The sequence below is a fragment of the Mollisia scopiformis genome, assembly GCF_001500285.1.
Source record: "Mollisia scopiformis unplaced genomic scaffold LY89scaffold_25, whole genome shotgun sequence".
Taxonomy (NCBI): domain Eukaryota; kingdom Fungi; phylum Ascomycota; class Leotiomycetes; order Helotiales; family Mollisiaceae; genus Mollisia; species Mollisia scopiformis.
In genome coordinates this window covers 342,172-369,446 of record NW_017263605.1, presented here as the reverse complement: position 1 = coordinate 369,446, position 27,275 = coordinate 342,172, and the positions used below count along the sequence as shown (strand labels likewise).

Below are 27,275 nucleotides of genomic sequence, written 5' to 3'. Positions count from 1 at the left end.
CCCACCCACCAAGCACCCAGATATGTAATCTAACAACAACATCAAACAAAAATTCTGCAAATTGCCACCACCCCTGCCTTGCCTGTCGTCCATTAAGCGCCATGCGCCAGCCATTTGTTCGTTGTTCGTAGAACGTCATTATTAACAAAAAGCAAAAGGAGAAAAGGATGGGCGGGTTTTCCTTTCTTGAGTGCCCACTACGTTTGCACCTGATTCTGTTTGTATGTTGCGCTGCCCTATCGTGTCCTGCAAATCGTCATAGTTTGAAGTCCTCCTTCCTTGGATTTGATACCACATCCCTCTGAACTTGCAACACGATCTCACTCAAACATCATTCTCGTCCCTCTCATCGATATTTGTAATACCCCTCTGTCCACCCTCCCTGTATCCCAGACTCGGCATATGGACCGGGATACTCTCCGTCGTGGTCCTCCCTCCCAGACTGCCTGGAATAGCAGCACCGTCACCCTTTACATCGCCCGCTCCGCTCGGGGCCGCGTTCAGATTTGGTCGTTCGGATCTGGATTGCGAGACTTCTTGTTGGAGGGGCGAGGAATGGGCTGGGGAGGTGGATTGGGATTGTTTTGTGTTATCGCTGGAGTTACCGCCGCGGGTGGAAGGTCGGGGAGAAACGCGGCCGGTCTGTGGATGGTTGTGTTAGTTTGCTTCGGGATGGATTGTGAATACTAGTGCAGAGTGGCAAACAGAGTGTGGAATGCTGACTTTAACAAGGCAAGTAGGACAGAACAGAGCAAGCAAAGATATAAGGGTAATCTGGCAAGTATTGTTGTGTTGACATTTGAGCAGCGTAAGAACATGGTATGTGAAGCGGCACAATGGCGAAGTTGCGAAAAATCGAAGTAATACGGCATCTTGCCTCGTATCTTCATCCCTCGCTAGGATAGATTATCGCTAGCCGAGTACTGTGAGGCTGATTCGAAAGAGAACAGCGAAAGTAACAAATAGAGTATCAAAACAAACGGCGATGATGGTGAGGTAAAGGCGGGAGGGTATCGTCAACCTAGATCTAACTTCGAGATGTTGAAGAGTCTGACTGGGGCCAAGCCTTTGATTGTCCGATGGTGCCACTGTTCTCAGAATTACTACGACTCACCTGTTTAGCCCATCTCAGCCCGCAGCTATTACATAGATCTCTCTGTCCGCTTGGTCCCCGGCGCCATTCAGGTGTCACTCTGGTATGGCAATTTGCACAATCACGTGTCGGATTCCCCTTGCCCTTACGCCGCTTCCGCTTCTTCTTGCTTGAGAGCAGGACCGCTAACTCTTCAGCGAGAAGGCGATTACTCTTCTCCATTTGGCGAAGTTCGAACTGCCAACTCGTACATCGTGTAGTCTTCAGCTCATCAAAAATGTTGTCTTCAGAAGCGAGTGCAAGATCTTGCGAGCCGATTGGCAAGCCAGACCCACCAGCTTGACTGACAGGGCCTACCATAGCCATAGAACCAGGAGCGGACTTGGATAGGGACATGTCTTGATTAGCAGAAGACATATTGGTGATATTAGACGACTGTGTCATTGGAGTCGAATCTTCGGACATATGATCCATCCTAGCCATGGGACTTGCAGAAGTACTGCTAGTGTTGTTTGTGAGTGCCGGAGCGACGTTCCGAGATGATGACTTCAATAGTCTAGTTTGTGCTACCAGGAAGGTAGGCTTTTGACCTTCAGAAGCATCGCCAGGGTATAGAGTTGTCTGTGCTTGTAGAACAAGACCCTTCCGATTGAAGATGTCATGCTTGTGAGTCACCCGCTGCCCAGTTCGTCCTTTCTCCAGGGCTCGTCCAAACTCAACACCTGATTCCTTCCGCATCAATGCCTGAAAACTAGTGCCAACCAAGTCATCTGGGTTTCGGTCCAAGAGTGTCCGGAAATTAGTCGCAGCAAACAAAAACATCCCAGAAGTCGATAGCTTGGACCACAATTCATTCTCGCCAATACCACCGGCTGCCTCAAGATCACGTCGGTGAAGAGCATACACAGGTCGTTCTCTGCCGACCATGATTATGCATTTCCGTCCTTTTCCTTGCTCAACGCACAGAGATCCGTGGCTTTCAAACCAAGTGTATCCGCTCCTTTTTCTCCGGATTCGGAATACCACGTTCACCGAAGCTCCAGTCGAAGTATCCTTCAACTCTCGAGTAACTGGCACAATATCACTAGGATGGCAAACCGACGATAAAGCAGTACCAACTAGTTCAGAGGCGTCATACTCCAAGACATGTCGGCTCGATGGCGATAGGTATAGGAACAGGCCCTTTAATGACAAGACGTGAATGACATCGTCAGTGTTCTCCAGCAGAATCTTGTCCCACATTCGTTTCGTTAGTTCCGATTCCGTTTTCGTATTCACAGCGTTCAGCACGGTGGAAACATCATCCCGACTGATAGTCTGGCCTCCGTCCGATTGTATTCGCAACTTTTCGGGAGGTTGCCACACGTATGCTGGTAGTTGATTTTGCGAGTAATCGATGGTGTAATAGCCACCCGCGCCATTGGCTTCGATCGAGGCTGGCTTCATGACCAAATCAACTTGAAACCCGACGATATACTTTAATTCATCGCCCTCCTCTCCAGTGATCGGTATCATGGTCAACAGGTTCATAAAAGGCTGACCTCCCTTTCGATAATTGATCAAGCTCATCTGAGCCTCTTTCTTCTCTGCTATCCTGTTTCTCAGATAGTACACGGAGTTGTTATCCGTGAACGGTCGCGTTGCACCGGCCTGGACTTTTCCGTCAGGTGCTTGGAGAAATCGGCAATTCTGGCCCTTGACTTCATGCTTGTTATATCCTGTCAAGTTCTCAAAGTTCTCAGAGACATATATGATGGGACAGTCGTACGCTGTAAGGTCGCAAACCACAAATGCGCAGGACAGATCGACCTTGCCTAAGCTTACTTCGGGATCTTTTCTCGATGCAACTTTCATGAGAGCTCCCAGCATATCAAAGCCACTTTGAGAATAGATTCCTTCGTAGTTCGGCTTCTTGACTTCTGGGGGCTTCACTGGTCCCATCTCAGTTGATTGTGATACGAACTGAGATTGTTCTGGTGCCAGAGTAGCCGCGAAGGGCGAGTTTTGTGATGGTTGAGCTTGAGCGACAGTCGATGCCACCGGGGATGCATAGGAAACCATAGCCTGGCTCATATTCATATTTGTTGGCGAATTGACATTTGGTCCATTGGTGATTGAGGCATTGGTCATGTTTGGTAAACCATCGTTGCTCGGCATGCTGTTTCGACGTGGAGGTATGTTTTGCGCCATATTCGATTGAATTATAAAATCAGGTCCCATTCCCTCCATGCCAGATGTAGGTGCGTACTGCTGCGGAAATTGTGTTGGCGAGAACATGTTCATCGCATTGGCACTCATAACACTAGAATCTTCTTCATTGATGCCTTCTATACCCATTGGAGCATATCCCATCATGTTCCCCATCATATCGGTCGAAATTTGTGAGAACGGAGAGTTAGTATTGATCGCGAGTGAACCTTGTGCCTGCATCGGAGACGAAAATTCCATTGGTTGGCCCGCCATGTTCATGGCTCCTGACATACTCGACATGTCCGGAAAGCCAGCTCCCATATCTATCTCTCCCGCGGATTGGCGACGTATACTTCGGTCCGTGGTTGCTGTTGATGGGCCAAATTGGAATCCATTCAAAGTCCCATTGCCCGAACCGAACTCCATCATGGAGGCTCTGCGATCGATGTCCTGGCTCCCATATCCTTGTGGTAAACTCTGCCGCCTCATCTCATTATTATTCTGCAATATAATATCATCCAGCGAGTCCCCGCCTCCCATCATGCCCGTCATATCCATCGGGCCATCGTTCAATTGTGGTCCGGTCCCCTGGGGTACCATGGACATACTCGAGGTCCGGGAGGGCACATTTGCTCTTCGTTGTGCCACCCGCCGCTGCAGGTCCTCCTGTGAATACTGCGCGTCGAAGAAGTTATTTCGATTCATCGTCCCAGCATTAGCCCAGTCCTTCTTCCTCGACCGTCGATATTGGAAAGACACAGGGACGACTCATGAGAGTATCTGGTCTAAATGATCCGCGAGGATATCATGGAGGTGGAATTTGAGTCGGTTTGTGGTCGCCGTCGTCGTACGTCCCTGCCTTGCTACTAGGATGTCCCGACACACGCAGATGACCCTGAGCGGAGTAACGTTCGGCAGACAACCGTGGTAGACAGTCTGTTGGGAGTGTGTGTCCAAATTTGTCCTTCCCCGTCGCCACGATCAGGCTCTCGAAAAGTCTCAGGGTCTTGAAGCGGGATGCACGGCCTCGCAACACGACGCCCTCTTCTGGGAGATGGAGATGGAGCTGGGCGGACGGAGGAAAGTCCACGCTCACAGGAAAACGCGTGGGCGATAGAGATGAAGTTGGAGGAAGCTGCTGCAGGGCAGTGCGACAGCGGCAGAAGCGGGTTGAGTGCGTTTTTGACGAAGGCTTGTTCTGCGGGTTAAAGTTGTAGTTGTTGATTCGACAATCACTTGCCGAGCGTTGCACCGCAGCTCGGATCGCACTACTGTATAATCTTTTTTGCTGGGACGCGGAGCGCTGTCACGATGCGTCGTGCGAGTATAGAACCACGTTGGCGGAGCGGTGCAGTGAGTGAGTTATGTGATGCGTGGTGATGCGATGCGATGCGACGTGGTTAAGGTTGTCGTGAAGGGAAGTGATAATAGCTGATATGTAATCTACAACCTGTGAGGTAAAGTACTGTACGGTCCACCAGTACGGGACATGAGCTATTCGGAGCCCGAAAGATCTTCATATACTCCACTCTTCTCGACAACACAACACACGCAGACAAAAGAGCTGACCCGGATGCCCCGCCCCGCTTTTCAGACTATCAAATGGTGGTTTTGCTGGAGCCGACCAGGAGTGAAACAAGAACATCGAATTTATAGAATGCCATCACGTCTCCATCATTGCCATCCAGACATCAGCTTGCAGCAGACTCCACCAATGGCCCTTGGCCCCTTCCCCTCCGCCCTGGACTGGCGGCATAGAAACGCTATCACTCTCACGGGTCTAGGTGCTTCTATGGGAAATTAAATTTTTGGGAAGTGCTCTTCAGGCTAACCTGCTATGCCTCGCCCGTTATCAAACAAAACGCCACAAGATTCGCCACCAGCCCCCCACACACCTCTTGCTTGCTTCTCCCTTCATATCAGATTCGTCGCTATGCTAAAATGATGCCCAGCCAAACCTGGCATCCATCCACCTCCAGAAAACAAAGGAAAAAACGAAGGCCTGTGTGACTGTGGTATCAAATCGGATCATTCTATCATCAATCTTGTATTGTGCCGTCCCGCCCATTTCCCGAAAGTGCCACCCTGTCCCGCTCTCATCCTTCCTGCAATGCCCTCCTGGTTCACGCTCGTGTAGATCCAATCAACCGAAATAGGCACGAACGGTCTGCTGTGTCTCTGGGGAGAGTTGTTGCAGCAGCGCAGCTGGATCGAGACCCGCACCCTGGAGCAGCGCCTTACCAGCGGCCACGATTCGAGTTGCCGTCTGGCCTTGTAAAGTCTCGGCCTCCAGAGCTTGAGCAATGAAGATGAACACCTTGCCAGCTTGGGACACCACGGCTGGATTTTGTCTGTTGCTGTTAGTGAGGCTTTTGGAGAATGAGATATTAGGAACTTACTGATCGATGAGCTGCGCAAGATAGGCGTAGGCATATGGAGCCGCCTCCTCATCGTTCACAACCGGTAGAGTATCAAGCCATTGCACAATGACTTGTTGTTGATTAGGTACGCTCGCTGGATTGTAGTGCAACACCTTAGCAATTGCTGCACATGCATTCTCAGTTGCGTAGACATCGTCATCTCCTCGTGCATTTGGGAATTGTGTAACTTGGAAGAGGAGCTCTGTTGCTGGTCCAAGGAATTGCGACCATTGTGGTCCACCCTTGTGTGCAGCGACACCTATTCCGTACGCAGCTGCTTGACGATTCGCGGGAGCTGGGTCTCTACATCCGGCCACAAGAGGCTCGATGATATAGCTATTGTACTTCCAGCTCTCCTCGCCACAGAACTCGAGAACGTCGTCCATAATACATAAGCCCCATTGTCGCTGAGTCGGGTCTTGGCTCTTGAGGAATTGCTCGTAAGTGGCATGAAGGCGTTCCCAAGATGGGAGAAACGACACGCCGTGATTCTTGAAGATGCAGTGATAGGCCTTATTCATATCCGACAACAGGGTTTGGTCATCTTCAATGGCAAAGAGCATATCCTCAGACTCTTCCTCTCCTTCTTCTTGGCCACCCTCTTCTCTCTCTTCTGCTCTGGCGGCCACACGGTCCTTGTAGTCTTCGAGAGCGGAAGTTGCTGAGTCGATGAATGTCTCCATATGTTGTTGTGAGAGGCAGTTCTTGCCCATCACTTCCACGGATTCATAGAAGCATTGATACATCTCTGCGAGAGTGTCAATGGCTGGCTCGGCACTAAGAACCTCTAACAACTTCTCAATGGTGCCGTTCCAAAGACCTGCGAGCTGTTCCGAGGGGTTCCCAAAAGCCTTCTTGTATGAATTCAAGAGCTGGGGTACACACTTCGCCGACACCACACGCACAGGATCATGGAAGAAGAATGCGAGACCTGGCAATGCGATCTTTTCCATCACTTCCGCAACGTATGGTGCAAAGGCACCCTCGAGTACTTGAGCATAGACCACGAGAAGCTCGATAGCCATGTGCTTGTCATCGAGAGTGCTTGTCTTGATTCCGATAACTTTTCCTTTGAGAGGTACGAGTTCCCAGCCCTCCTCTTGCTGAACCTGTTCGACTTGTTCCTCGTCGTCCAAGAGTTGGATATCAGCTTTCGCGCTAGCCAATTCCATGAGAGGTGGCATAACGGCTGGAAGGAAGGGAAGGAAATCAGCACCAAGGACTCTGCACATACGGCCCCAGCAGTGCATGAGATATTGTGCTTGAGGATCATCAGGGTCTGTGATGCTCTGTTGAATGGTAGCCAGGAGTTGTACCAAGTTCATAGCATCGTTTCCGAGTCTCTCCTTTCCGACTGCTAGGGCAATCAGTGTCGCGCATTCCATTGCCTTAGCCCGGAGAAGTCGTAGCTCCTTGGTGTTCTCTTGTTGCAGGACTGAGAATAGTAGAGGCATTAAAGTGTCATAGTACTTCGAAAAGGCAGCTTCAGCAGAATCGGCAATAGTAGCGATTGTAGAAAGGGCTTGTTCTTGGACATAACGCTTCGGGCTTTGAAGTAATTGAAAGAGATGCGTGAGAAGATCGTCCAGATATGGTTCCAAGATGTTCTTTTCAGCTTCTTCGCAAAAGTTGACAAGAGCAGCAGCTGCATGTGCTTGAACTCGAGGTTCTGGTGAGTCGAGAACTGGAACAATTGCTGGGAGCACAACTGAGTGATACTTCTCTTGCATAGTGCCGGCGAAGTCAGTGCTCATTTGGCCAAGCGCGTTGCAGCCAGCCCATCTGACTCGTGGGTGAGGGTCGCGGAGTGCTGGAACAACGAGTTCTAAGACCTGATTGAGTTCACCAACCATCAAGTCTCTGCAACCTTCGGAGATTGCTGAGATAGCCATCAAAGCTGCATGACGATCTCGCCATTGCTCGGAATTCATCATCCTAGGAAGCCAGCTGAAGGTTGGTGCAAGAATAGTCGAGCCCCCAAGTTTGTTGGCCAATCTGTCCATGCATTGCTCGCCCGCAACGTGGTTAAGATCGCTCTCTTCAGGATCCATCTAATTCACAATTAGTACAAGATAAGATAGCAGATACACAAATCACATACATCATCAGAAGCATTCCACTCGGAAGCATCGTCATCGTCGACGCCAATGTCAGTCATCAGACTTAAACACTGGGTGATCATGTCGCTGGTATACGTGGCATCTTTCTTGACCATGGCTGGCGCGTAGTCCGCAAAGGTTGCCATCAATTCAAGAGCGTTCTGGCGTGCTTGGTCCGTGAGCTCTTTGTCTTGAATGACTGAAACGCTAAAGGCTACCAAGTTGTGGAAGAGTGGTCGGAACATCTTAGGCGCAACTTCAGCAAGGTCGATAAGAGAAACCAAAGCTCGAGTCAGCTCCTCTGATTCTTGCTTCTCCTTAAGAGGAGGTAGAATATTTAGGACTTCGGGGATCAGAGCATAGTATTTTTGCTGACTCTTCTTATTGATGCTTCTGAAAAACGACGCAAAGGCTTCCATAGCTGCGAGTCGGACCTATCTCTGGTTAGTAGAATACGAATCGTGATATTGCTTCACATACCGAGACATCCTCATCTTTGAATCCTTTGGTGAATGCTGAAAGTACAGTATCTTCGTGCTGCTTCTCTATAATCCCAGGAGTTGTCGAGAATATTCTATATGCAATTTCTCGTTGTCCAACTTCCTTGGATATACTTAAAGTGAAGAGAACACCCAAAATTTCGGGCCATTGTGATTCTGGTCGTTGTCAGTCGGATCTCCTGGTCCTGTTTCAATTCTTATGATCATCCACGAAAATACATACTGCTATCGGAATATTCTCTTGCAATCTCAGCAACGGCGTCTCCAATTTTGTTTCGTACAGCATTTGTAGATTCGGAACCTAATGCCTCCAACAGCTTCGATCGAATCGCGTAGCCTTGCTCTTGTGGTAGAGAGAGGAAAAGTTCGACAGTTTGATCATTTGGAAGTTTGCGAGATTTTGAGGCGATCCGTCGAAATATTACAGCAGCAAAGGAGCGTGTCTGCACAGAGAAGGATGTCAGCAAGTCCAGAAGGGGCATATATGAGGGGGAGTTTACTGTAGGGTCGTTCGAGCCTTGAATTTGTTCAACCAAGCCCATCAGAAGCATCTCAGGCTTTGTAGTTGTCCAGTTGTTCGCCAGATGCTCTTCAGCTTGAGATCTAACGCTATTGTCGGCTGATTGCAGAGCATCGAGCAGCTGCGTGAGCTCATTATGCACGTCGGCTGGGAGGACCGACATGTTGCCGGAGTGAAGGGAGGAGGAGGGTTTCGGAGGCGCAAAGGAGGGTAGGAGGTGAGCTAAAGCAAAATACGAAGTGGTTGTCCAAGAAGATCGGGCAGCTTTCGATTGCTATTCGTCTGTCAGCAGAGTGCAAAGTAATGGAAAACTCAAGAGGCAGAGGACGCAAGACTTCGTGCGAGGTAATGTTGTGAAATATCTGTGCGAACCATACCTTCGTCTTCGAATCGCGGCGCGGTGTGCGACTGGGCCACTGGATACTCTATGCTCCAAGTTCCAGATTTTTGATGACAGAACGTAATGATGGAAGTTACAGATCTTGCGCACGGAATCTATGATCGCGAAGATGCTGGTGGAGAATAGAAAGAGTCGTGTTGGTGTTGTCTTGGAGTCGAGACGCGTGCGTGGTGGGGTTTAACAAGTAACCAGATAAAAAATTTGGGTGGATGGCAGCGGAGAGCCGCCATTGGCCCGTTAGCGTGAACTACGGCATCCCAGGTATAAAACGTCAAAAATATACAACAACATTGACATCATTTCTTCTATTGTTGAAGGGAATTTCTACGAATTGGCAGTGGAAAAGATTCCTGTATTTAATGTTCTCTAAAACGATTCGATCAGATACTAATATGCTCTACTGCAGAGTATGTATTTCGGCAAAGAGCCTTGCACCACAAGGCGCCTCGGAGCAATCAACAGCCGGATGTCTGTCAAGGACAACATGCTGTACGCTGGCTGCTTTACCCACACTGCGAATTGTGCACTTGTATTATAGATTTCGAAGTAATTGATATCCAGCTAATCCATTGGATCTGCAAGGGATTGTTGTAATAAGCTATGGATGTTTCTCTAGGAGGTATATTTTTATCCGAGTAGTAGTAGTACCTGTACCGGTACTCTAAGACCCTTGATGTCCCACTTCCCGCCGTAGCTCAGTCCTGTCTTTTGGATCTCCCGCATCAAATACTATGGCTTTATCTCAAGCTTTTGCCACCCTGGTCTGACTCCAAGATCGACTGTAGCCAAAACTCAATGTGGAGAGATCATTGAATATCAGTCACGTGTCAACACCAACACCCCGCAACTGGGGAGAAACGCGAATCTCCAGCTTTCGTATCTCGTGTCTCTTCACTACTTCAACCTCGCAGATTGTACTTATGAACTTGATCACAGACAACGAACTTCACTTGCATTACCAAAGCTTTAAAATACCCAATACCAACGTTTCATATCGCGACCAAACTTGAGATGGCAGACCCCGCAGTCCCACACTTTGACCCTCCCGGCCGCAAGAGCACATCAAGCCCCTCGCCAGGTCCAAACAACGGCCAAACGATCAGTTTAAGCCATCGCTCGAGCTTTGCAGAGAACTTGAGGCACTCTCCACGTTCCCAACGTCATCCATCCTTCACACAAGCTGCTGTTCAAGAGCTTCTCAATCATCCGCCAGCTCCCAAAAGCAGCGATCCAAAATTTGTTGGACGAGATTGGAGACAAATACGCGTGGCAGAGCTTATCGACAATACTGAAGTGAGATGGGCTGAGCTTGATGTTGGAGTCGAACAGGCTACGAAGGTGAGGTCTCCTTTTTATACGATTGATCACAGTTTCTAAACATTTTCCAGCTGCTGGTCGACTTGGGACCCCCAAACGTTATTCTCCTACGCGAAAAGTCCTCTGATACCAGTGCCTGCGGAACCTTCGATTATAGCGACCTGAATGCATATCTCCTCGTTGTTGTTGGACTGGCGAACCCGGAAGAAGGTCAAGTAGATGTCTTCGATGCGTTGGCAAAGAAAGCTCGCGAAGGGGTTTCTATACCAGTACGAGACATTCAAACCTTAGCAAAGAAGAGTCCATTAGTTACTTTACCAGAGTCGGCGGACCTCTCTAAAGCTATCGAACATTTTGGAAGTGGTGTGCACAGAATATTGGTTTGCAAAGACGGCACTACGGAGGTTATTGGTATCTTGAGCCAGTTGAAGCTGGTCAGGTTTCTTTGGGATAATGGCACGAGCTTCGCAGCTATTGATGCATTGTATCCAATGATCTTGAAAGACTTGCAAATAGGAACTCCTCAAACCATTGCCATCAAGTATGTATTCGTTCTAGTTCTTGGACTTACACACTAATATGATAATAGTGGAGATAGAAGCCTATCAGATGCTCTCCAACTTATGAGCGATGAAGGTCTTACAAGCGTGGCTGTGGTGGACAATGCTTCCAATGTCGTTGGAAATATCTCGACTGCAGATGTGAAGCTGCTCACCAACAGCAGCAGCATTCCACTTCTAAAGTCTACGTGCATCCATTTCGTCTCTGTCATTCTCTCGGAGCGTGGCATTGGCGATGGCAAAGATTCCTTCCCTGGTACGGTTAAAATACATCAAAATATTTTCGTTCTTCACTGACCTTCACACAGTATTCCACGTCAATCCATATTCTACACTTGCTCATACAGTAGCCAAGCTTGTTGCCACCAGATCACACAGAATGTGGGTCGTTGAGTCAGCGTCCCCATCTCCCTCAGCACCAGCTACACCACTAGCCACGCCGTCCATCACTCACGCTCTCCATTCCTCGCCTTCCAACTCCACTCCAGCATCTCCATCTCTGTCCGGTGTCTTCCCAGCCGTCTCAGCCGCTTCTCTCCCTGGCGCTCGGATATCCGGCCGTTTGACTGGCGTCATCTCCCTTACCGACATTCTGAACCTCTTTGCCCGCCAATCGGGTCTTAATCCTCTTAGTCCCAATGACCAGAGATCCCGAAGACGCCGCAGCTCAAGCAGTTCAGTGCGACCAAGTTTCGACTCAGCACGAAATTCAAGCACTGAAATACGAAGATGAGTGAGCGATACCGGGAACTAGAGGAGAGATATCCATCAAAAAGCTATTGGCATAGACTTCGCTGTTTCGGCAGGCCGGTACACTACACGCAGTCCGTTTTTAAGAGCCACTCGGTGGGCTCACGAACGTTGAGAATCGTCACATGATTGATGAATGGTAATTCTACGGCAAGCATTCTAGGGCGCGAGCTTGAGAAGATATGAAGACATGAAGCGAAGAGATTCAGATAATATGCCAGCAAAGACTAGTTTCCTCAAGTAGCTAGCTAGCTAGGCAATACCATCCTTGCCCTCTGGCCTCCCATTCTTTTGTCCTCCATTGACACATAGGTAGGTAAGAAGAAAAGCAAGTCTAATGCCTGCGTCCAAGAATAGCGCGCTTCTTCCTCAACGGCTCTCCAATAGCATCACACTCTGTCGTCGCCCAAGTGAGCGTTGCTATTTCATATTAGCTTTCTTTCTTGTCTCTCCTCCCAGGCTAAATTCCCTCCAAACCTCCTCCCAACCTCCCAAAAAGGAAACAAAACTCACAATCAACATCCGCCGTATCACAAGCCCCCACAACACAAATCTCTACATCATCAAAGAACGTGGTATCGGCGCACAGACACGCGATATCAGTGTCAGCACAGCTCGTATTTGCAAAGTTATCTTCGAAGCAAGTTTGCTGTTGGGGCTTTTGTTCGTACTTCGGCAAGGGGGGACGGAGGAAAGGAGGAGGAAGGGAAGAGACGAACAGCGCAGGTAGGTAGACCTGTGAGGTCCTGTGCTAGGCATGGCACGCCTAAGCTGAGGATGGCGGTCGCGAGGATGAGGGAGAGGTGCATTTTCGAGACTGGGTTTGGTGTTTTGGTGTTTGGGGTTCAGGTTCTGAAGAAATGGTGGTTCTGTCCTTCAAGTTTCTCTGTTGGTGGAACGGACTTTTTATACTCCGGAGAAATCACAATCTCCCAAACTACCTAAATAAATGTCCAGCATGACCAGCAGAAAAAATCGGAATTCTGTCTCCAATTTCTCACCGCAGCGGAGAATCTTCTTACGTTGAGAGGACGTAAGAGCGTCCCCGGATCGGCATGTGATGTTTCCTCTTTCATGGCTGGGATGAGGCGGCTGGGTGCCGGTATCGAGATCTTGCTCCGGGGTAACAGGGGTCGGAGGGTTTTGGTATTGCGGGGAAAGGGGATGGGGAAAGGAGGGATTTTGTTTAGCCTGGCTAGGGTTTGGTTGGGTGGATTGGAGGACTTGGTGGAATGGTTGAGGGATTTCGAGATGGACTTTGTGAGGTTGTATGCCTATTAGAGTTGGTATGGTATGGTATCTCCAATTGAAGCTACCCTAGGCATCTTGTGCTGTTTGCAAAAAGTGAACATATCAAAGACAATCCAAAAGACAGAAAGAAGACGCAGGTCCCGTCCCCGTACCCCACATATTATCCTCATTATACCCCAGGATTGCCGTCTGTTGTTTTGCTTTATCCCGCCTCGCGTCTCCTGTCTTGCTCCACCTCGAAGCGAACCCTTTTCAGCCTTATCGCCGTTTCTGTCCCCGCAATCGTCAGAGAGATGATATGTTCGCCTCGACCTTCGTCGGCAAGAAAGCTTGTGATTGTTGCTTGGAGCATTTCCTTGGAGTAAAGCTTGTGAGATTTGTACTTGAGATATGTTGCAAAGAGGGGATGGCCATGTTAATGTATGATGTGGCTTGGGAGTTGATGGTTGAGATGTGTTTTTGGCATTGTAATGGGATTATGGTCTCTGACCCGGAGCTTGGAAAACTTTTAGCTGTTACTATTCGATATCTGTCTAAATACCTTTGATACAAGATCTATCCTAGATCTACCTCCTACACCAATAAATAATACACAATCTCCAAAGCCCGTCCAAACGCCGCGCAATGCCACCAAATACCAATCCCACTACCTCAACCCAGCTTTCCTCAACTCCCCCTTCTCCAAACGCTCCATCTCCCTCGTCATATTCCCAAACATCCCCTCCTTATACCGCATACACAGCCCCCTCTCCCTAAAGAACCCCAAATCCGCATCCGTCAAATAAGGACTCCTCTTCCCTACAATCTCAATGAAATCGCTCGTCGTATAGCACCCCACTTCGTGATACAATGGACTATCAAACCAGAAATTCCCAGTTTTCAGACAAGAGGAATATGTGGGGTTGTGCCGAGTTTGGCACGCGTTGGTGGTTGGAGATGTGCGAGCGAATGACCACTGGCGTTTGGTGATGAGGTCGTTGATTAGTGGGAAGGAGGGGTCGGTCGAGGGTGAAAGGGGCGTCGTGGTGTTGGTGGGAGATGGGGTCAGTGAGAGGTGCGCGGAGAGGAATTTGGGAAGGGAGATGAATGTTGCTGTTAAGTCGAAAGCTTCTGGAGTCGGTGATGAGGGTGTGCAGAAATTGAGAGCAGGCTGTAAAGAAAGTCAATGTTAGTATTCTTGATGAGAAAGGAGGAGAGGGAAGACTTACGTCTTCGAGTCTGGCGCATCGGTCGGCCCAAGTTGTGTTCTTTAGGTCGGGGTGATTCCACATGTTATTGCGTGATTCGTAGTTCAGTCCTACGAGGTCTGCTGTGGATGTGCTCAAGGAGTCGAATGCTGCTGATTCGTAGGTGTTGTGCCCATCGGTCACGAGGAAATACTTGGCTGATGCACATCCTTCGTTGATGTCTGTAAGGTTCTTCAGCACCCAATCTGTCGCTGTGAAGCCTTCAGTCCTGTCTTTCGGTAAGACGACATTGTTTGGGATCACAACGTGCTTTATCCGAGGATCAAGAGCTTGAAGAGCAATCTTTCCCAGACTTGGAAACTCCGATCTGTCTTTCTGGAAGACAACCGCTCGCCACTTCTGATTGCTTTGAGCTTGAAGAGAACGCAGCATGGAGGACAGAGTGAAGACCTCGGACTCAGCATTTGCTGGAGATGTGCGGACGAGGACGCAAACATCAACAGTTTGATTCATGACTGTTGCCAACTCTTCGTCGTGTGTCACGCTGGTTTTCATAGAAGAATCTGGCCAGATGTGCTCTTTGTCTGAAATCTCGATTGCATTCTTCATTGCTACACCATAACCATCACCAAACTGCACGCTTGGTTCGATGGAATTGCCTTCGCCCCATTCATTTAGCGCGTTAACGAAGAAGAAGTTTTCGGCTCCAATAGGGTTCGGGTCTGATTTGATCTTTCTGAACATCTCTACGAGATGATACTGCCAAGGCTTAGGATGGCATGCAGGGAGACAAACTGCTTGGCCATCTATTGGATGTCGGGGTGTGGTGTCCCAGCAGGCAAGGGTACCACGATGATAGACTCTCGAGAGTCTTTCCAAGGACGAAAATTTGGCAATGTCTCGACCACCAGCATGAGGCTGAAATTCGTTGATCGCATCTGGTGGATGTCCTCTCCACGAATCAGGCCCTTGAGTGCTACCTTCGCCCCAACGAGTCTCGATGATGTCCATTCCTCCAAGTCCTTCCTCCACTGCCCATTGTCGGAATGCAGCAAACATCTGTGGTGCAATGTGGCCCATGTGCGAGGGGTTGTAAACCATGAATTGAACTTTTCCTTCTGATTTGATGTACTTCGGGTGACGGAAAAATGGGAGGAGCCAGTCGAAATGCTTCCTCCATGCTTGCTGCAGCCCATAATCTTGAGCGATTAGAGTCTTGCCGCCGTGTCCACCATCCCACCTCGCTGTCCAAGGTTCGTTCGCCCAGCTGAGCATAAATGGTATATCGGGCTCTCCATCCTCCAGCATCGCTTGGATAACGTGGTCCATCACCGGTCGTCCAGCAAACCAATAGTGATGAAATGCTGCGCCATAGAACCCACTGTCTCTCAGAAACTTTCCTTGACGTTGTCGAGTTTGGAATTCCAGACCATTGTAGTACCCAATAGATTCATGAGGACGAATCGTCTCCAAATCGAATGCGTTATGTGTAGTCTTGTTAACGTTCACCCACTCAGTGAAGTTCTCGCCATGTAACCTATTGTTGTCTTCGAAAACATAATATTGTGGGAAAATGTATGCGACCGGCTTTATTGAATAATCCTTGGGTGATGTTTTTGGGGCGCTATAAGAAGGAATGAATTGAGGCAAAGGATGCTCGTGAAACGGAAAAGATGTTTGGTATGAAAGAAGGACTTTGATCAGAACAATTAAACCCAGAACAATCGCAACCTTGCGAAGGTTCACGTTAGAAAGGAAACCCATCATTGCATAATTTGGGGAATAGGTAAAAAGAGCGTGAAGTCTAAAAAGACGTGTGCAAATGCGACGAGGGGCAAAAAGTTCAAAAGCTGAAAAACACGAGAAGAGCATCTGATGAAAGGATGAGACTCAATATCACCTTATCGCTGACCCCCTGAAAGCCACCCGTTCTTGGCTGCTCGTGTTGAGTATTAGAGCATGGTCTTCAGACGGACTGGCCAATTGTGGATGCGGGTACCTTCGGAAACGAGGAAATGACATCCTGCGCCGCCCAATGCAAATATTGTGGCGCCGCCGCCGTCAGTGGCCCCCCGTTTCTCCTCTGTTGCCAAGCAATCCTTTGCGTGAGAGGAGTCACAGTGATTCTTGTCGTGGGATGCAAAGCGGTTGCAGATATCGTCGGCTTCACCCGATTATCTTGACCCAAAGTTTAACCTTAGGGCTGTAGTGTAGCCATGGACCCTGCGATAAATGGCGATGATCAGATTTGACACCGGGATGCTTAAGCTTATTGCAACGCATTTTAGGGGTTCTCACTGACCCAAAGAAGAGGCGTTCCCGCGTTTGCTGACATCCTAGAATTGTTAAATTGAGCAATCGGTTAACGGAACGAACCAAGAGAGCCAAGCCAGAGAGCAGTTCTTGGCCCGACTGCGCCGTAACCCAAAGGAAAGGTTTTAGAGGCTCATGCCCCTTTATCCGTGCCTAGCTCAAAAAATTCGCTTCGTTTTGACAGCTGTTGATTTCTAGGATCTTTTAGACCTGCCAATCTTGTGCCAGTAATCGCGATCCCTTTGATCACCTTGTTATCGGTAGGAGAACGAATAGCAAGAATGCTTATGGTATCTTCAACAGGATTGTGGTCAGAGGCCAGATTTCTTGATGAGCAATCTTTCAAAGAGATTTTGAAAGAGTGGGGAAAAGAAAGGGGTAGATCTAGATAAGGTTATATTTAGTGCTTCGCTTCCAAGGCCCACCATGTAATCATAAATCAACCTCGTCTCTTCTCTACTCGGGAGGTATACTTTGATACCTAGGTACTCATGGGCCTATATTGTAAAGTTGACAAAATCCGAGTATCAAAGTCTGACTAGTTGTTCTCGAGTTCTTGACCTCCATTGGGGTCAGCTTCCACGTTGTTAACCTCGAGTCACGTGCGATGCACTTGTCTCAGCCCATTTCATAGAGCATCGCGTTCGTCGGGGTATCTTCAGTACTTTCCCAGTCAGTTTGAGTTATTCTGCGCTGCTTCTTCTTGATGCTCAATATTCTGCATATTAGCCAAATTAGATGCTGTGTTACTTCGGAACATTGACGCTTGCACTTTCACACCCAGTTTAAGAGACGGAACCTTCTGGGTTTTGATTGGTTTAACTACCACGTTTATCTTCCATCTCCAAAGGCACGAGAGAGCTGAACTTTCTAGTTTGGGTTTTCTCGAATAATTAAAGCTGGCTCTCTTCTTGCATTGCTCCTGCCATAATGAGAAATGTCTCCCACTTTCTCTTCTTTTTAACAAGTTCATTTATTAGTAGCTTGGTCCTACATTATTTGCTTGCAAAGTATTGCGAGCTAGTCCTGCTCTTACTATAAGAAAGAATTTCTCGGTTTTCTTCTTCTTAATAAACTTAATTATTCATTTACATAAAATAATTTGTTCCTACATTATTCGCCTGCAAAGTATTGCAACTTAGTCGTACTTTTATTTTAATAAAAAATGTCTTTTTTTCTTTTTAATAATTCATTCGTTAATTAATATAGAATAACTTGTTCCTATATAATTCGCCTGCAAAGTAAAGCGAGCTCGTCATACTTTTATTATAATAAAGAATATTTCTTAATTTTTCAATAATTTATTTATTAGTCTACATAAAATAGCTTATTTTTACATTATTTGCTTACAGATTGCAGCGAGCTAGTCGTACTCTTATTATAATAAGAAATATCTCGCCTTTTTTTTTGATAAATTCACTTATTAATATTACATAAAATAGTTCCTATATTATGTACCCGCAAAGTTTCATAAGTTATTCTTGCATTATGTACCCGCAAACTTTCGCAGGCTAGTCGTGCTCTTGCTATGATGAAAAACTTTTCTTTTCTTTTTAATAAACTTATTTATTAATTTTATACAAAATAGCTTGTTTTTACATTATTCGCCCGCAAAGTGTGGCAAGGGAGTCGTACTCTAATTATAATATGAAACATCTCTCTTTTTTCTTTTTTTTCTTTTTTTTTGATAAATTCACTTATAAATTTTATATAGAATAAATTGTTCTTGCATTAGTTACCCGCAAAGTTTCGCGGGCTAATCGTGCTCTTGCCATAATAAGAAATATCTCTTATATTTTCCTATTCTTTATAAGTCCACTTACTAGTTCACTAAATGGTTTCGGCATTATTTGCCCGCAAAGCCCGCAAGGCTTGCGGGCTGGTCGTGCTCCTGCCATAATAAGAAATATCTCCCATGTTTTCCTTTTGTTTTTTATAAGTTCACTTATTAGTTCACCATAGAACAGCTCGTTCCTGCATCATTCACCCGCAAAGTTTTGCGGGCTAGTCGTGCTCTTGCAATATAAATAATGCTTCCTCTTTCTCTTCTTTTCTTTCTTTCTTTCCTCAACAACAAAACAATCTCCTCTATCAAGAGCCTCACATCTACCAACAAAGACGGTCACCATGTCCACACTTTCCGCTCTCAGACTGTCTGTCCGTATCTTCCTCGACTACTTAGACGAGATAGTAAGTTGCCCCTTTCCACCCTGCTATTCACTTTTTTCTACGCGAGATTAGCCGGAATTTCACTCCCCTTTTTTCAGAACTCATGCTAATTCTCGCTTAGGACCCCGCCACTAGATCTCATGATCGGACTCGGTTCGTCGGCGATGTGGTCCCCCGTGTTGTCGATGTATGGACATCTGGCCTCAACAACGTTACTGAGAACGCCTACTCGACCCGTGTTGGCATCATCGGCCTTCTCCTAGCCGTTCACACCGCTCGTCTCAACGAATCACGCTGGAAGGTGATGCTTGCTCTGGCATGGTTAGCCGCTGAGGCTGCCCAAGAATTGGAGGACTTCGGCGAAGACGATGACGATGACGATGACATTGCGTTGGAGAAGACACTCTTGTGCGATGTGATGTCCGACCTGTTCATGCGTTGGGCATAGATGGGGGAAACAGAGGTGCATCTCCGGGGATGAGAAGTTGCTCGGGAATCACACATAATCTAAAGGATTGATCGTTGGTCCTATGCGCATGGTTTACAAAAGTTATCCAAAAGTACTTTTCAAGAAAATGCAAGAACCATTCTATGGTGAACTAATAAGTGAACGTGTTAAAAAGGAAGGAGAAAGAAGTACGACTAGCTCGCCACACTTTGCAGGCGAATAATGTAGGAACAAGCTATTTTATGTGAATTAATAAATAACTTATTGAAAAATATCTATCAATGTCTCCTAAAGACAGAGGTTCGGATCCTCGATTCGGGTAGGGATTTCATAAGGTCGGGTTCCTTCCGTACAGATGCAAACAACCACTGAGTCATTGTTTAGAACCTCCTCGGAAGCTAGTCTTCTCAGTCCAGCAAGAGCAGCAGCCCCACAGGGACCTGCTTCCACATCATTCTCAGCGAGATCCAGGATAGCTTGATGACATTCCCAGTCGGAGATCGTGGCGCTGATATCGACGCCCTGTTTGAGTAAAGGCCAAGCAATACTTGACAGCGTACCACACTCCAAGCCAGCCATTATCGTTGGACTGGTTGTTATGGAGAGAGATTCGCCCGCTTTGAGACTTTTGTGCAACGTAGCTGCTGTGTCAGGCTCAACTGTCATGATCACCAGAGACGGAGATGTTTTGTTGGGAGATTTATAGTATTGGATGATAGCCTGCGTAAGCGAGCCTACGCCGACAGGGGCTATTATCATACTTGCTTCCTGCCCGAGGAGTTGTAACTGAGCGTCGATTTCATGGAGCATAGTTGTGTATCCCTCGACAGCCCACTTAATGCAAATTAGCATTTCACGGGACTTGAAATGGAAGTCATGCATACTCGGGGAATATCTTCATATCCTGTATAAGCGACGGCTTCAATGAGCATAAAGTCCTCATTCTGCTCTGCAAACCGATGAGCTGTCTGAACAGTCTCATCGTAATTTCCATCAGCAACAACGACGTTCGCTCCCTCATCGGCTATGGAAGCTATGATTCTTTCATCCAGACCCCTTGGGACGAAGACTTTCGTTTCGTTGACGCCGAGTAAGCGGCCCATGAATGCTACTGAGCGGCCATGGTTCCCGTCTGTGGCAGCACAGAATTTGATATCGTGTTTTTGGACGGCGCCTCTTAGGTCATCTAGAGAGGAAGATGAGGGAAGATTTGCGTGATGGATTATCGCTTGTCGTACAGCCCAGGAGGCTCCTAGAAGTTTGAAAGAGGGAAGTCCGAGCCGGGAGGTCTCGGCTTTGATGTAAATTCCTTTGATCCCGAGCTCGCTTGCAAGGTCTGAGAGAGGCACGAGGCGGGTTGGTGCGTAGTTTGGGAGAGATGCGTAGAAGGCTTTGATGGAGGTGGAGTTGTCTTTGGTTAGTGGTGCGGTGTAGGATTTTGCGAGAGGATTGTGGTATATGGAGCGGCGAGGGGCGGGTTTGGAGATTTCCATGACGTGAGGAAGTCGTGATAGACATTAGCAGGAGGCTGAAAGGTTGAAGTGAGGTTGTACATCTCGAGACCATAGTGTGGGGGTACGCTTACATACTCTGCATTCGAATGGAATGTCTTTGAGCCAATCAAACATTAGAGCGTTCCGTCTCTTCACCTGGAAGGTGTGAAAATCGTTCCGACGTAACACATCATTCCCTCTCCGCAGAGAAGATGTAACTTTGAGACAACGAAAGTGGAAATGATATTGATAGAGTCAAGTTCAACTAACACGTGCAGCACTGAAGCTTGAATATCACAGTCGGAAGAGTAACAAATCTGGTTGCAATTTAGTCCTATATATTCTTTACCAATGGCAGCTACCTCCGTCCTGGAACTGGAGAATTCCTCGATCTCAACACATTATGAACCTCCAAAGAAGCTACCAATGGCTTTCACTGCGAGGCAGAGCTTGCTTGGAGTGTTTGGGGGTATCCTTGCTAGGTCACTGCCACTTCAATTAGAATTTGTCAAAGATAGAGGAGTTGATTATCTCACCAAAACCTGACTTTGAGAACCTGTCCGTCACACCTTTTCCGCTTGAATAAGGTCTTCAGTCTACATCCCATGAATTCCTCAAGGGACCACTTCAAATCTCCTTCTTTTTCTTCATCTTCGCCAGCATAGCCGTCTATGCTTTCAAATGCCCTTTTGATACCGCCAAGTTTCCAATCTTGGGCTGATTCCTCGTTTTCTTCATTTCTCCATGTCATCTCGGCCTGTTTGTCAAGGATCTTGGTCTGACATTCCGGGAAATGTGCTTTCCATCTCGGATCCAAAACACTTTTACACATGCCCAAATCGCGCCAACAAGTCAGCACAAGCAAGATTCCCTTTATCTCACTTCTCTTCCTCTCCTCCCCTTCCTTCTTCTTCAAGACTCTGGAACTAGAATCCAACATTCCCTCCTCCTCCAACTCCTTCGCAAAAACATCACCAATATTAACCTCCCACTCCAAAGCGCACTCCTCACACCTTCTCACACCCGCATACTTCCCCGGATCATCAAAATTCCAAAACGCACCATCGACATGCTGACAAAGTTTACAAAGACTATTGCCACCCCCTCTAGTCCTAACCTCGGCCTCCAACGCCTTGATCGCACGCCAACAATTCCTTTTCGTCTCTTTCAAAAACCAAAAATGCTGCGTGCGATACATCAACCTCTCTCTACCCTTCAAACACCCCTCGGCCACGTAGAATTTGGTGGCAACACCAAAAGCGCCCCACCACGGCTGTTGGAAATTTTCCCCTTCGCCAAGTTCTTGCTCGTATTCTATCACTTTATCAGATCGAGAGAACTGCAGCCCGGCACGACGCACACAGGACGAGGTGTCGCCGGCGCGGTAGTATTTCATCGCTTTTTGCGCTCGGCGGAAGGTGATGGGGCGGAAGAAGAGCTTGGGGTAGATGCTGAGTTTGGTGTTTGAGGGGCAGGAGCGTGGGTGAGTTGTCATGGAGTGGAGGGTTTGGCAATGAGTGCAAAGGATGACGGCCGAGGAATGATGGTCCAGGACCTCGGCGAGGATTTGGTAGGTCTTTTGTTGGAGAGGAGACATAGGTTTAGGAGAAGTAGTGCGATGTGAGGATATGAGGGGAACGGAATCCATGTCTAGGTCGTCTTCCTCGTCTTCGTAGGTGGTGGGTATTCTGCCCATAAACGAGGGAAGGCAGGGAGGTTCTTTTTGGCGAGCGGCGGCGAATGCTTCGTCTAAGAGGATAGAGCTGTGTGATGTTGGTAACATTGATACTATTCCTTTGAGACTTGCTTGTCCGAGACATCCTAAGTCAGGAATTTGTTGGAGAGCGTTTCTCAGCTGGCTGTTTCTCGTTTCTTCGGAGCTTGTCGATTCAAAAAGACGCGTAGAGGTCAGTTGAGAGTCGGAGCGCCAGTGGACATTGGATCCCTTTTTGTTTGGGTTTGAGTCTGTTGCCTCGTCGTCTCTATTTCTTATCGGCTGTTCCAGCTCGAGTAGAAGTTGCTCGGTAGCCGAGTCTAAAGAAGAGGTAGAATCTGAGTCGTTGTGGAGATCAATGTCGCTTGCCTTGCTCCACCCACAAGCACGGCATTGGAAGCTGTCCAAATTCTCGTACTCATCGTCGGGATCCTGAACATGGAAGCAAAGGTCGAGAGTCACAGTTTGCGGTGTTGGCGCGGCGATTTCGACTTTTCCTTGCTTTTCGGCAGCCTCTTCGATTTGAGAATCTTCTTCCCATGAAGTAAGTTCCTCGCCTTCCTCGAAAACGGGTATCTGAAAGAAGGGGGTGCAGACTTCCCAACGCGTGGGAGCTTTTTTCGAAGATTGTACTGAGCCATCTTGAGAAGAGTGCACGAGATGACGTTTCTGAGGCGTGATACGCCCAGCTTCTAACATCTCCTGGCGTTCTGTTGCACTTGGAGTTACGAATGGAGTAAGTATGGAATCAGAGACTGCCATTTCGAGTTCTGATGTAAGCTCGAAACTTTGAGCGGGCAACAAGCTAGGAGGAGTCATGGCGACGAGCTTGAATCTTTTGACGTGCTCAACGACGTGAATAGAGAATGTTGTCGTCGAAAGCGTTTGCTTGTTGTCTGTTCTATTCGAAAAAAGATCTCAGAAATCTAAAGGGCTTGTTTTGACAGTAAATAGGATTTACTCATGGACGGATTGAAAGAAGTATACCAAAGTGCAGCGAAGTGTAAACTTTTCTGCGGAATCAGTGTTGCACTTTTTGATATCAAACAAAAATACTCGAAGTGAGAGTGCGACGCAAAGAAATGCTCCAATTCGAATTCAGACCACACAACAGTCCATTTCGAACAAAATAATGGTATCCTACCTCTATCCAGTTTAACTCACCGCCCCACATCTGGTTCGTTCCCGGCACTAACATTTCACTACACGATTTCAGTCCTATACTAGACCATTAAGGTAAATGACAATTGTTTTCATTGTCTTTCAAATGTGTGAGATTGGTTGAAGTGTGCTGCGAGATGAGCTAATCGACCAACATGAATGTGTTTGTTGCATGTCGCAGGCATGCCATTACTCAGCTAATGACCTTTTGTAGTTAGAAGCATAATTTCATTGTCTTCGAAACTTTGAGGTTGGAAGAGAGATGAACAAATGTTTGCGCTTGAGAGGATTTGAAGGTATGAAAGTGTGTTTATTGGGGGAGGGCGGGGCCCAGTGGCCAGCTCGTCCACTTTTCACCTTGCCCATAAAATCTGTGACAAGACTTCATGAACTTTAATGTTCAGAACGATTTTCATGATTTGGCAGTATAACAAAACCAAAACTCCATGTCTGGTCTATTAATAGAAATCTCGACACAAACCGATTTTCAAGGATTGATATCTTATCAAGATCTTGACGAGCAACAATCCAAGCTCAAACTCCGGTATCTTATCTCGATCTCGACATGCAACAAAATCCCACATTCAGCACGGAAATTTACATTCCAACAAATTCAACACTTGAAGATTTTCGAGTTAGCAGGGAGCAGGCTTCTGCACCTCTCACCGCCAAGCATCAAATCGAGCACAAAAAACAGGAGCAAAGTCATGTAGCAGTCGTTATAAGCCACCAAACCACGATCACGAGCCCTCCCTTGGGATAAACACGCTATCAGAGATTGGTGGTAATAAAAAACCGCCTCAAAGCGCCTCCACACGTTCTAGCCTTGGCATTGACGCAGGTACAGCAATTTGCCTCCTTCGAGGTTTAATGTCTCGCATGGAATACAGAGCTTCAAGGATTGATCTCGCCTTGTACTCCACCTGGCCGCGCGAATTATGTGCTAATGCATAAGAAAAGAAGGTATAAGGAAAGAAGAACCTAAGGCAAGTAAACACCTCCGCTTGTGATTGGGATTAGGTTGAAATTGGACAATGGCGCTAGCTGGTAGTCGCCTTTCATTTTTGGGTATCATTGTACATCGTAAGCAACACGTCGCATCCTATCATAATTAGAAGAGCTTCCTCCTCGATGCACTGTTCTCCATTCTCGTCAATGCTTGTTCAATGCCGATGACATCTAGCTCTCCACCATTGGTCGCCTTCTCTGCCAGGACCAGTCGAGTTTCTGGCTTAGGAACTGTACTTGGCTTCGATTGCTTGCCTGTCGTCAATATCGTGAAGCGATGTTCGGCCAGAACTAGGATATCTGTTGCAAGGCTAGAGGATGGAGCGTTTCTTGGTATCTGTTCAACGCCTGAGCAACGCTCGCCTTGTAGGTCGATGTTCTCAATCTTGATCATTCGAGCACCGGATGGTCCAGTGAAGAGATTGCCCGAACCACCATTCTTGTGTGCCGACCAGTACTTCGCCAGGCTAGGAATCACAGCGTATGTTTCTCCAAACCAAAACAGGATCGACTCTTCAGGAGGACTAGTTGGTGAAGAGACAGGCATATCCATGACTGAAATTTGACCACAAATTGATACATCTGAACTCCGCCCACTAAACGGTTCGGCTGTTTTGCGAGTACCAGGCGTCATGGGCGCAAATTTAGAGGTAGACATCTGGGGTGGCCCTGAAGAGCGTGACTTCATTGCACCATCGAGGTATCCTGTGAGACTGTATCCTGACTTGGACCCGCCCTTGACACCTTGTCGGCCAAGAATACCTTGCGATGCGTTCGGCCCTGATCCTTCCACATCCCAAATCGCCCATTCTCCATCCGCCATAAGAACAAGAATAGCCTTTCCACCAGAGACCCACTGTGCATCGACTATCGATTTACGACCAAAGCCTGCGTGTGCGCCAGTGTGTGATGTTTGTGAATCGCTTTTTGGGAAGCCAGTATAGAGTGATAAAAGCCAGGTACCCTGCTCGGCGAGTGGTATCTCGGATGCCTCTTCAGCTGTCTTTATAAGAAGCTTGTAGTCGTATATCCTACATGCTCCAACTGAATCTGCAACCAGCAATCGACTCGAATATTCACCTGAAAGCGCTGGATTGAACGAGATGGCTTTGGCTGGAGCCGAGAGGTATATTGACTGAAAAGGCTCTATATGGCTCTGTTGTGATTTTATGGGAATCTGATAAAGGCGCAGAAGTCCTGTCACTTCTCGAGAATGTGATGCGACAACCAGATGCGGTTCTGTAGAGGACTGTGGCGAGGCAGACTTCACCAAAGTGCCTGGTCCGCCAACAGGATCCGCCGTCATTGAGATTCCATCAGAGGGTTTCTGATGACCACTTAGAAATGTCACAGTCTCGCCCCATTTTCCTTTGCCAGCGCTGGCCGATGTGAAGTCGTTCCGGAGCTCAGAACGTGCTTTGCTTGCCGGCGACGGTGGTGTCAGTGGTAGGGTGACGAGACGAACAGTATTATCGGCACATGCTGCAGTGAAGACTAGTCTTTGCTTAAGTGATTCCAGTCCACGCCATGATGGCCCATCTGCTCGCAGGACCGAAGAGGGTAAGACCGCAAGGTGGAGGACATCGGTGTTAAAGCAAAGATCCAGCACCTGTAATGTGGATGGATATGGCCGTAAAGGATTCAGCTCTTCTTCTTCGTCCTCAAACTCGGGTTTATCGTCGAATGTTCTAGAGGAGTCGCCTTCATCATCAGAATCGAGGGATATGATAGCTCCTCCGCCGTTTGCTTTCTGCGAAGGTGCTGGGGTAGGTTGTTTAGACTTGAATGGTCTGCCACCTCTCCAAACAATTTTCACTCCATTTTCGTGTCCATAGAGGATGACAGTGGAGCCATTAGAAGATTGTAAAGGGTAGATCTTCGCAGTGTGTATTCGGTGCGGTAGTTCGAAACTTTCCAGGCATACATTAGCTATGACCACCACCAGAGGAATTGCTCACCTTAATTGAACGTTCTGGGGACTCTTTATTACTCTTGGAGTAAATATGTTCGACGCCATCTTGGCGGAGAAGTCGGCAAGCTGAACCCAACTGAGAATCAGAATGGTGTGTTGACTTGCTTTTGTTGTACACAGGCGCGTGAAGCAAGAAGGTCGCGATTTGTCGGTATCGGAAAAACCTTGGTCCACTAGCGGCTGAACAACCCAATGTCTTCTTCTCGCATCTTAGGTGGCGTGTTCGACTGGATAGAGGTGAGTCTCACTTCTCAAGTATTTGTTTCGGCAAATCAAGTGCATGCAGTGGCATTACTTTCTCAGTACCAAGTCATTCAAGCTTGGGCAATGGATCCAAGTACCTATGTGCCATCTCACGAAGCCTGCTATTGGGGAGTCTGCACTGGCTCTCTGATCTCATGCTGTGTGATCACTTTCGTTCTTCATACATGAAAATGTTCGTCTGCAAATCTTTTCAATCTTAGTTTCCGTGACAGATGTCTCGCAAAAGAGAAGACTGTTATCAGTCTCCGCATATCATCAAGTGAAGCATGTCAATGTACTGACATTGTTCATCGAGCAACATTGAGCAGAGTGAGCATTTGCCCGCCTCCGACTTATCTCTTATAAGTCCTGAGTATATCATGCCGAGGAGACTTTCAAACAAAAGCCAGTAGCTACATAATACATATTTTATAGTCCTTCGAAATGCCATGCGACAAAGAAACGAG

The 27,275-nt window shown here is 47.6% G+C and overlaps 7 protein-coding genes across 7 annotated transcripts; 1 reads left to right on the top strand and 6 right to left on the bottom strand.

Moving 5' to 3' along the window:
* Nucleotides 1-5: 5 nt before the first annotated feature.
* Nucleotides 6-3,988, bottom strand: LY89DRAFT_655525 (uncharacterized protein; the record flags this gene model as incomplete). The annotated part of the gene is made up of 5 exons (XM_018212348.1): nt 6-642; nt 1,115-1,436; nt 1,509-3,567; nt 3,631-3,871; nt 3,911-3,988. 5 exons carry the CDS (start codon nt 3,986-3,988, stop codon nt 325-327), a joined length of 3,018 nt encoding a protein of 1,005 aa, XP_018065082.1. The 3' UTR covers nt 6-324.
* Nucleotides 3,989-5,256: 1,268 nt separating this feature from the next.
* LY89DRAFT_249746 (ARM repeat-containing protein) lies at nt 5,257-9,259 on the bottom strand. The gene is made up of 7 exons (XM_018206182.1): nt 9,200-9,259; nt 8,803-9,096; nt 8,526-8,745; nt 8,283-8,458; nt 7,805-8,236; nt 5,683-7,754; nt 5,257-5,634 (listed from the first exon to the last, which is right to left on the bottom strand). The coding sequence occupies exons 2-7, from the start codon at nt 8,983-8,985 to the stop codon at nt 5,427-5,429; spliced, it is 3,291 nt and encodes a 1,096-aa protein (XP_018065081.1). The 5' UTR covers nt 8,986-9,096; nt 9,200-9,259; the 3' UTR covers nt 5,257-5,426.
* A 974-nt stretch (nt 9,260-10,233) lies between these two features.
* LY89DRAFT_787120 (uncharacterized protein) lies at nt 10,234-11,832 on the top strand (the record flags this gene model as incomplete). The annotated part of the gene is made up of 4 exons (XM_018223042.1): nt 10,234-10,560; nt 10,611-11,080; nt 11,129-11,355; nt 11,408-11,832. The coding sequence occupies 4 exons, from the start codon at nt 10,234-10,236 to the stop codon at nt 11,830-11,832; spliced, it is 1,449 nt and encodes a 482-aa protein (XP_018065080.1).
* Nucleotides 11,833-13,746: 1,914 nt separating this feature from the next.
* Nucleotides 13,747-16,051, bottom strand: LY89DRAFT_739719 (uncharacterized protein; the record flags this gene model as incomplete). Its single annotated transcript, XM_018220493.1, has 2 exons — nt 13,747-14,250; nt 14,309-16,051. 2 exons carry the CDS (start codon nt 16,049-16,051, stop codon nt 13,747-13,749), a joined length of 2,247 nt encoding a protein of 748 aa, XP_018065079.1.
* A 3,408-nt stretch (nt 16,052-19,459) lies between these two features.
* On the bottom strand, nt 19,460-20,736 carry LY89DRAFT_655516 (tryptophan synthase beta subunit-like PLP-dependent enzyme). Its single transcript, XM_018212347.1, has 2 exons — nt 20,102-20,736; nt 19,460-20,051 (listed from the first exon to the last, which is right to left on the bottom strand). The coding sequence occupies exons 1-2, from the start codon at nt 20,708-20,710 to the stop codon at nt 19,506-19,508; spliced, it is 1,155 nt and encodes a 384-aa protein (XP_018065078.1). The 5' UTR covers nt 20,711-20,736; the 3' UTR covers nt 19,460-19,505.
* A 375-nt stretch (nt 20,737-21,111) lies between these two features.
* On the bottom strand, nt 21,112-23,243 carry LY89DRAFT_787116 (uncharacterized protein; the record flags this gene model as incomplete). Its single annotated transcript, XM_018223041.1, has 2 exons — nt 21,112-21,196; nt 21,247-23,243. 2 exons carry the CDS (start codon nt 23,241-23,243, stop codon nt 21,112-21,114), a joined length of 2,082 nt encoding a protein of 693 aa, XP_018065077.1.
* A 1,371-nt stretch (nt 23,244-24,614) lies between these two features.
* Nucleotides 24,615-26,667, bottom strand: LY89DRAFT_626259 (uncharacterized protein). Its single transcript, XM_018211101.1, has 2 exons — nt 26,552-26,667; nt 24,615-26,503 (listed from the first exon to the last, which is right to left on the bottom strand). The coding sequence occupies exons 1-2, from the start codon at nt 26,608-26,610 to the stop codon at nt 24,697-24,699; spliced, it is 1,866 nt and encodes a 621-aa protein (XP_018065076.1). The 5' UTR covers nt 26,611-26,667; the 3' UTR covers nt 24,615-24,696.
* Nucleotides 26,668-27,275: the final 608 nt, after the last annotated feature.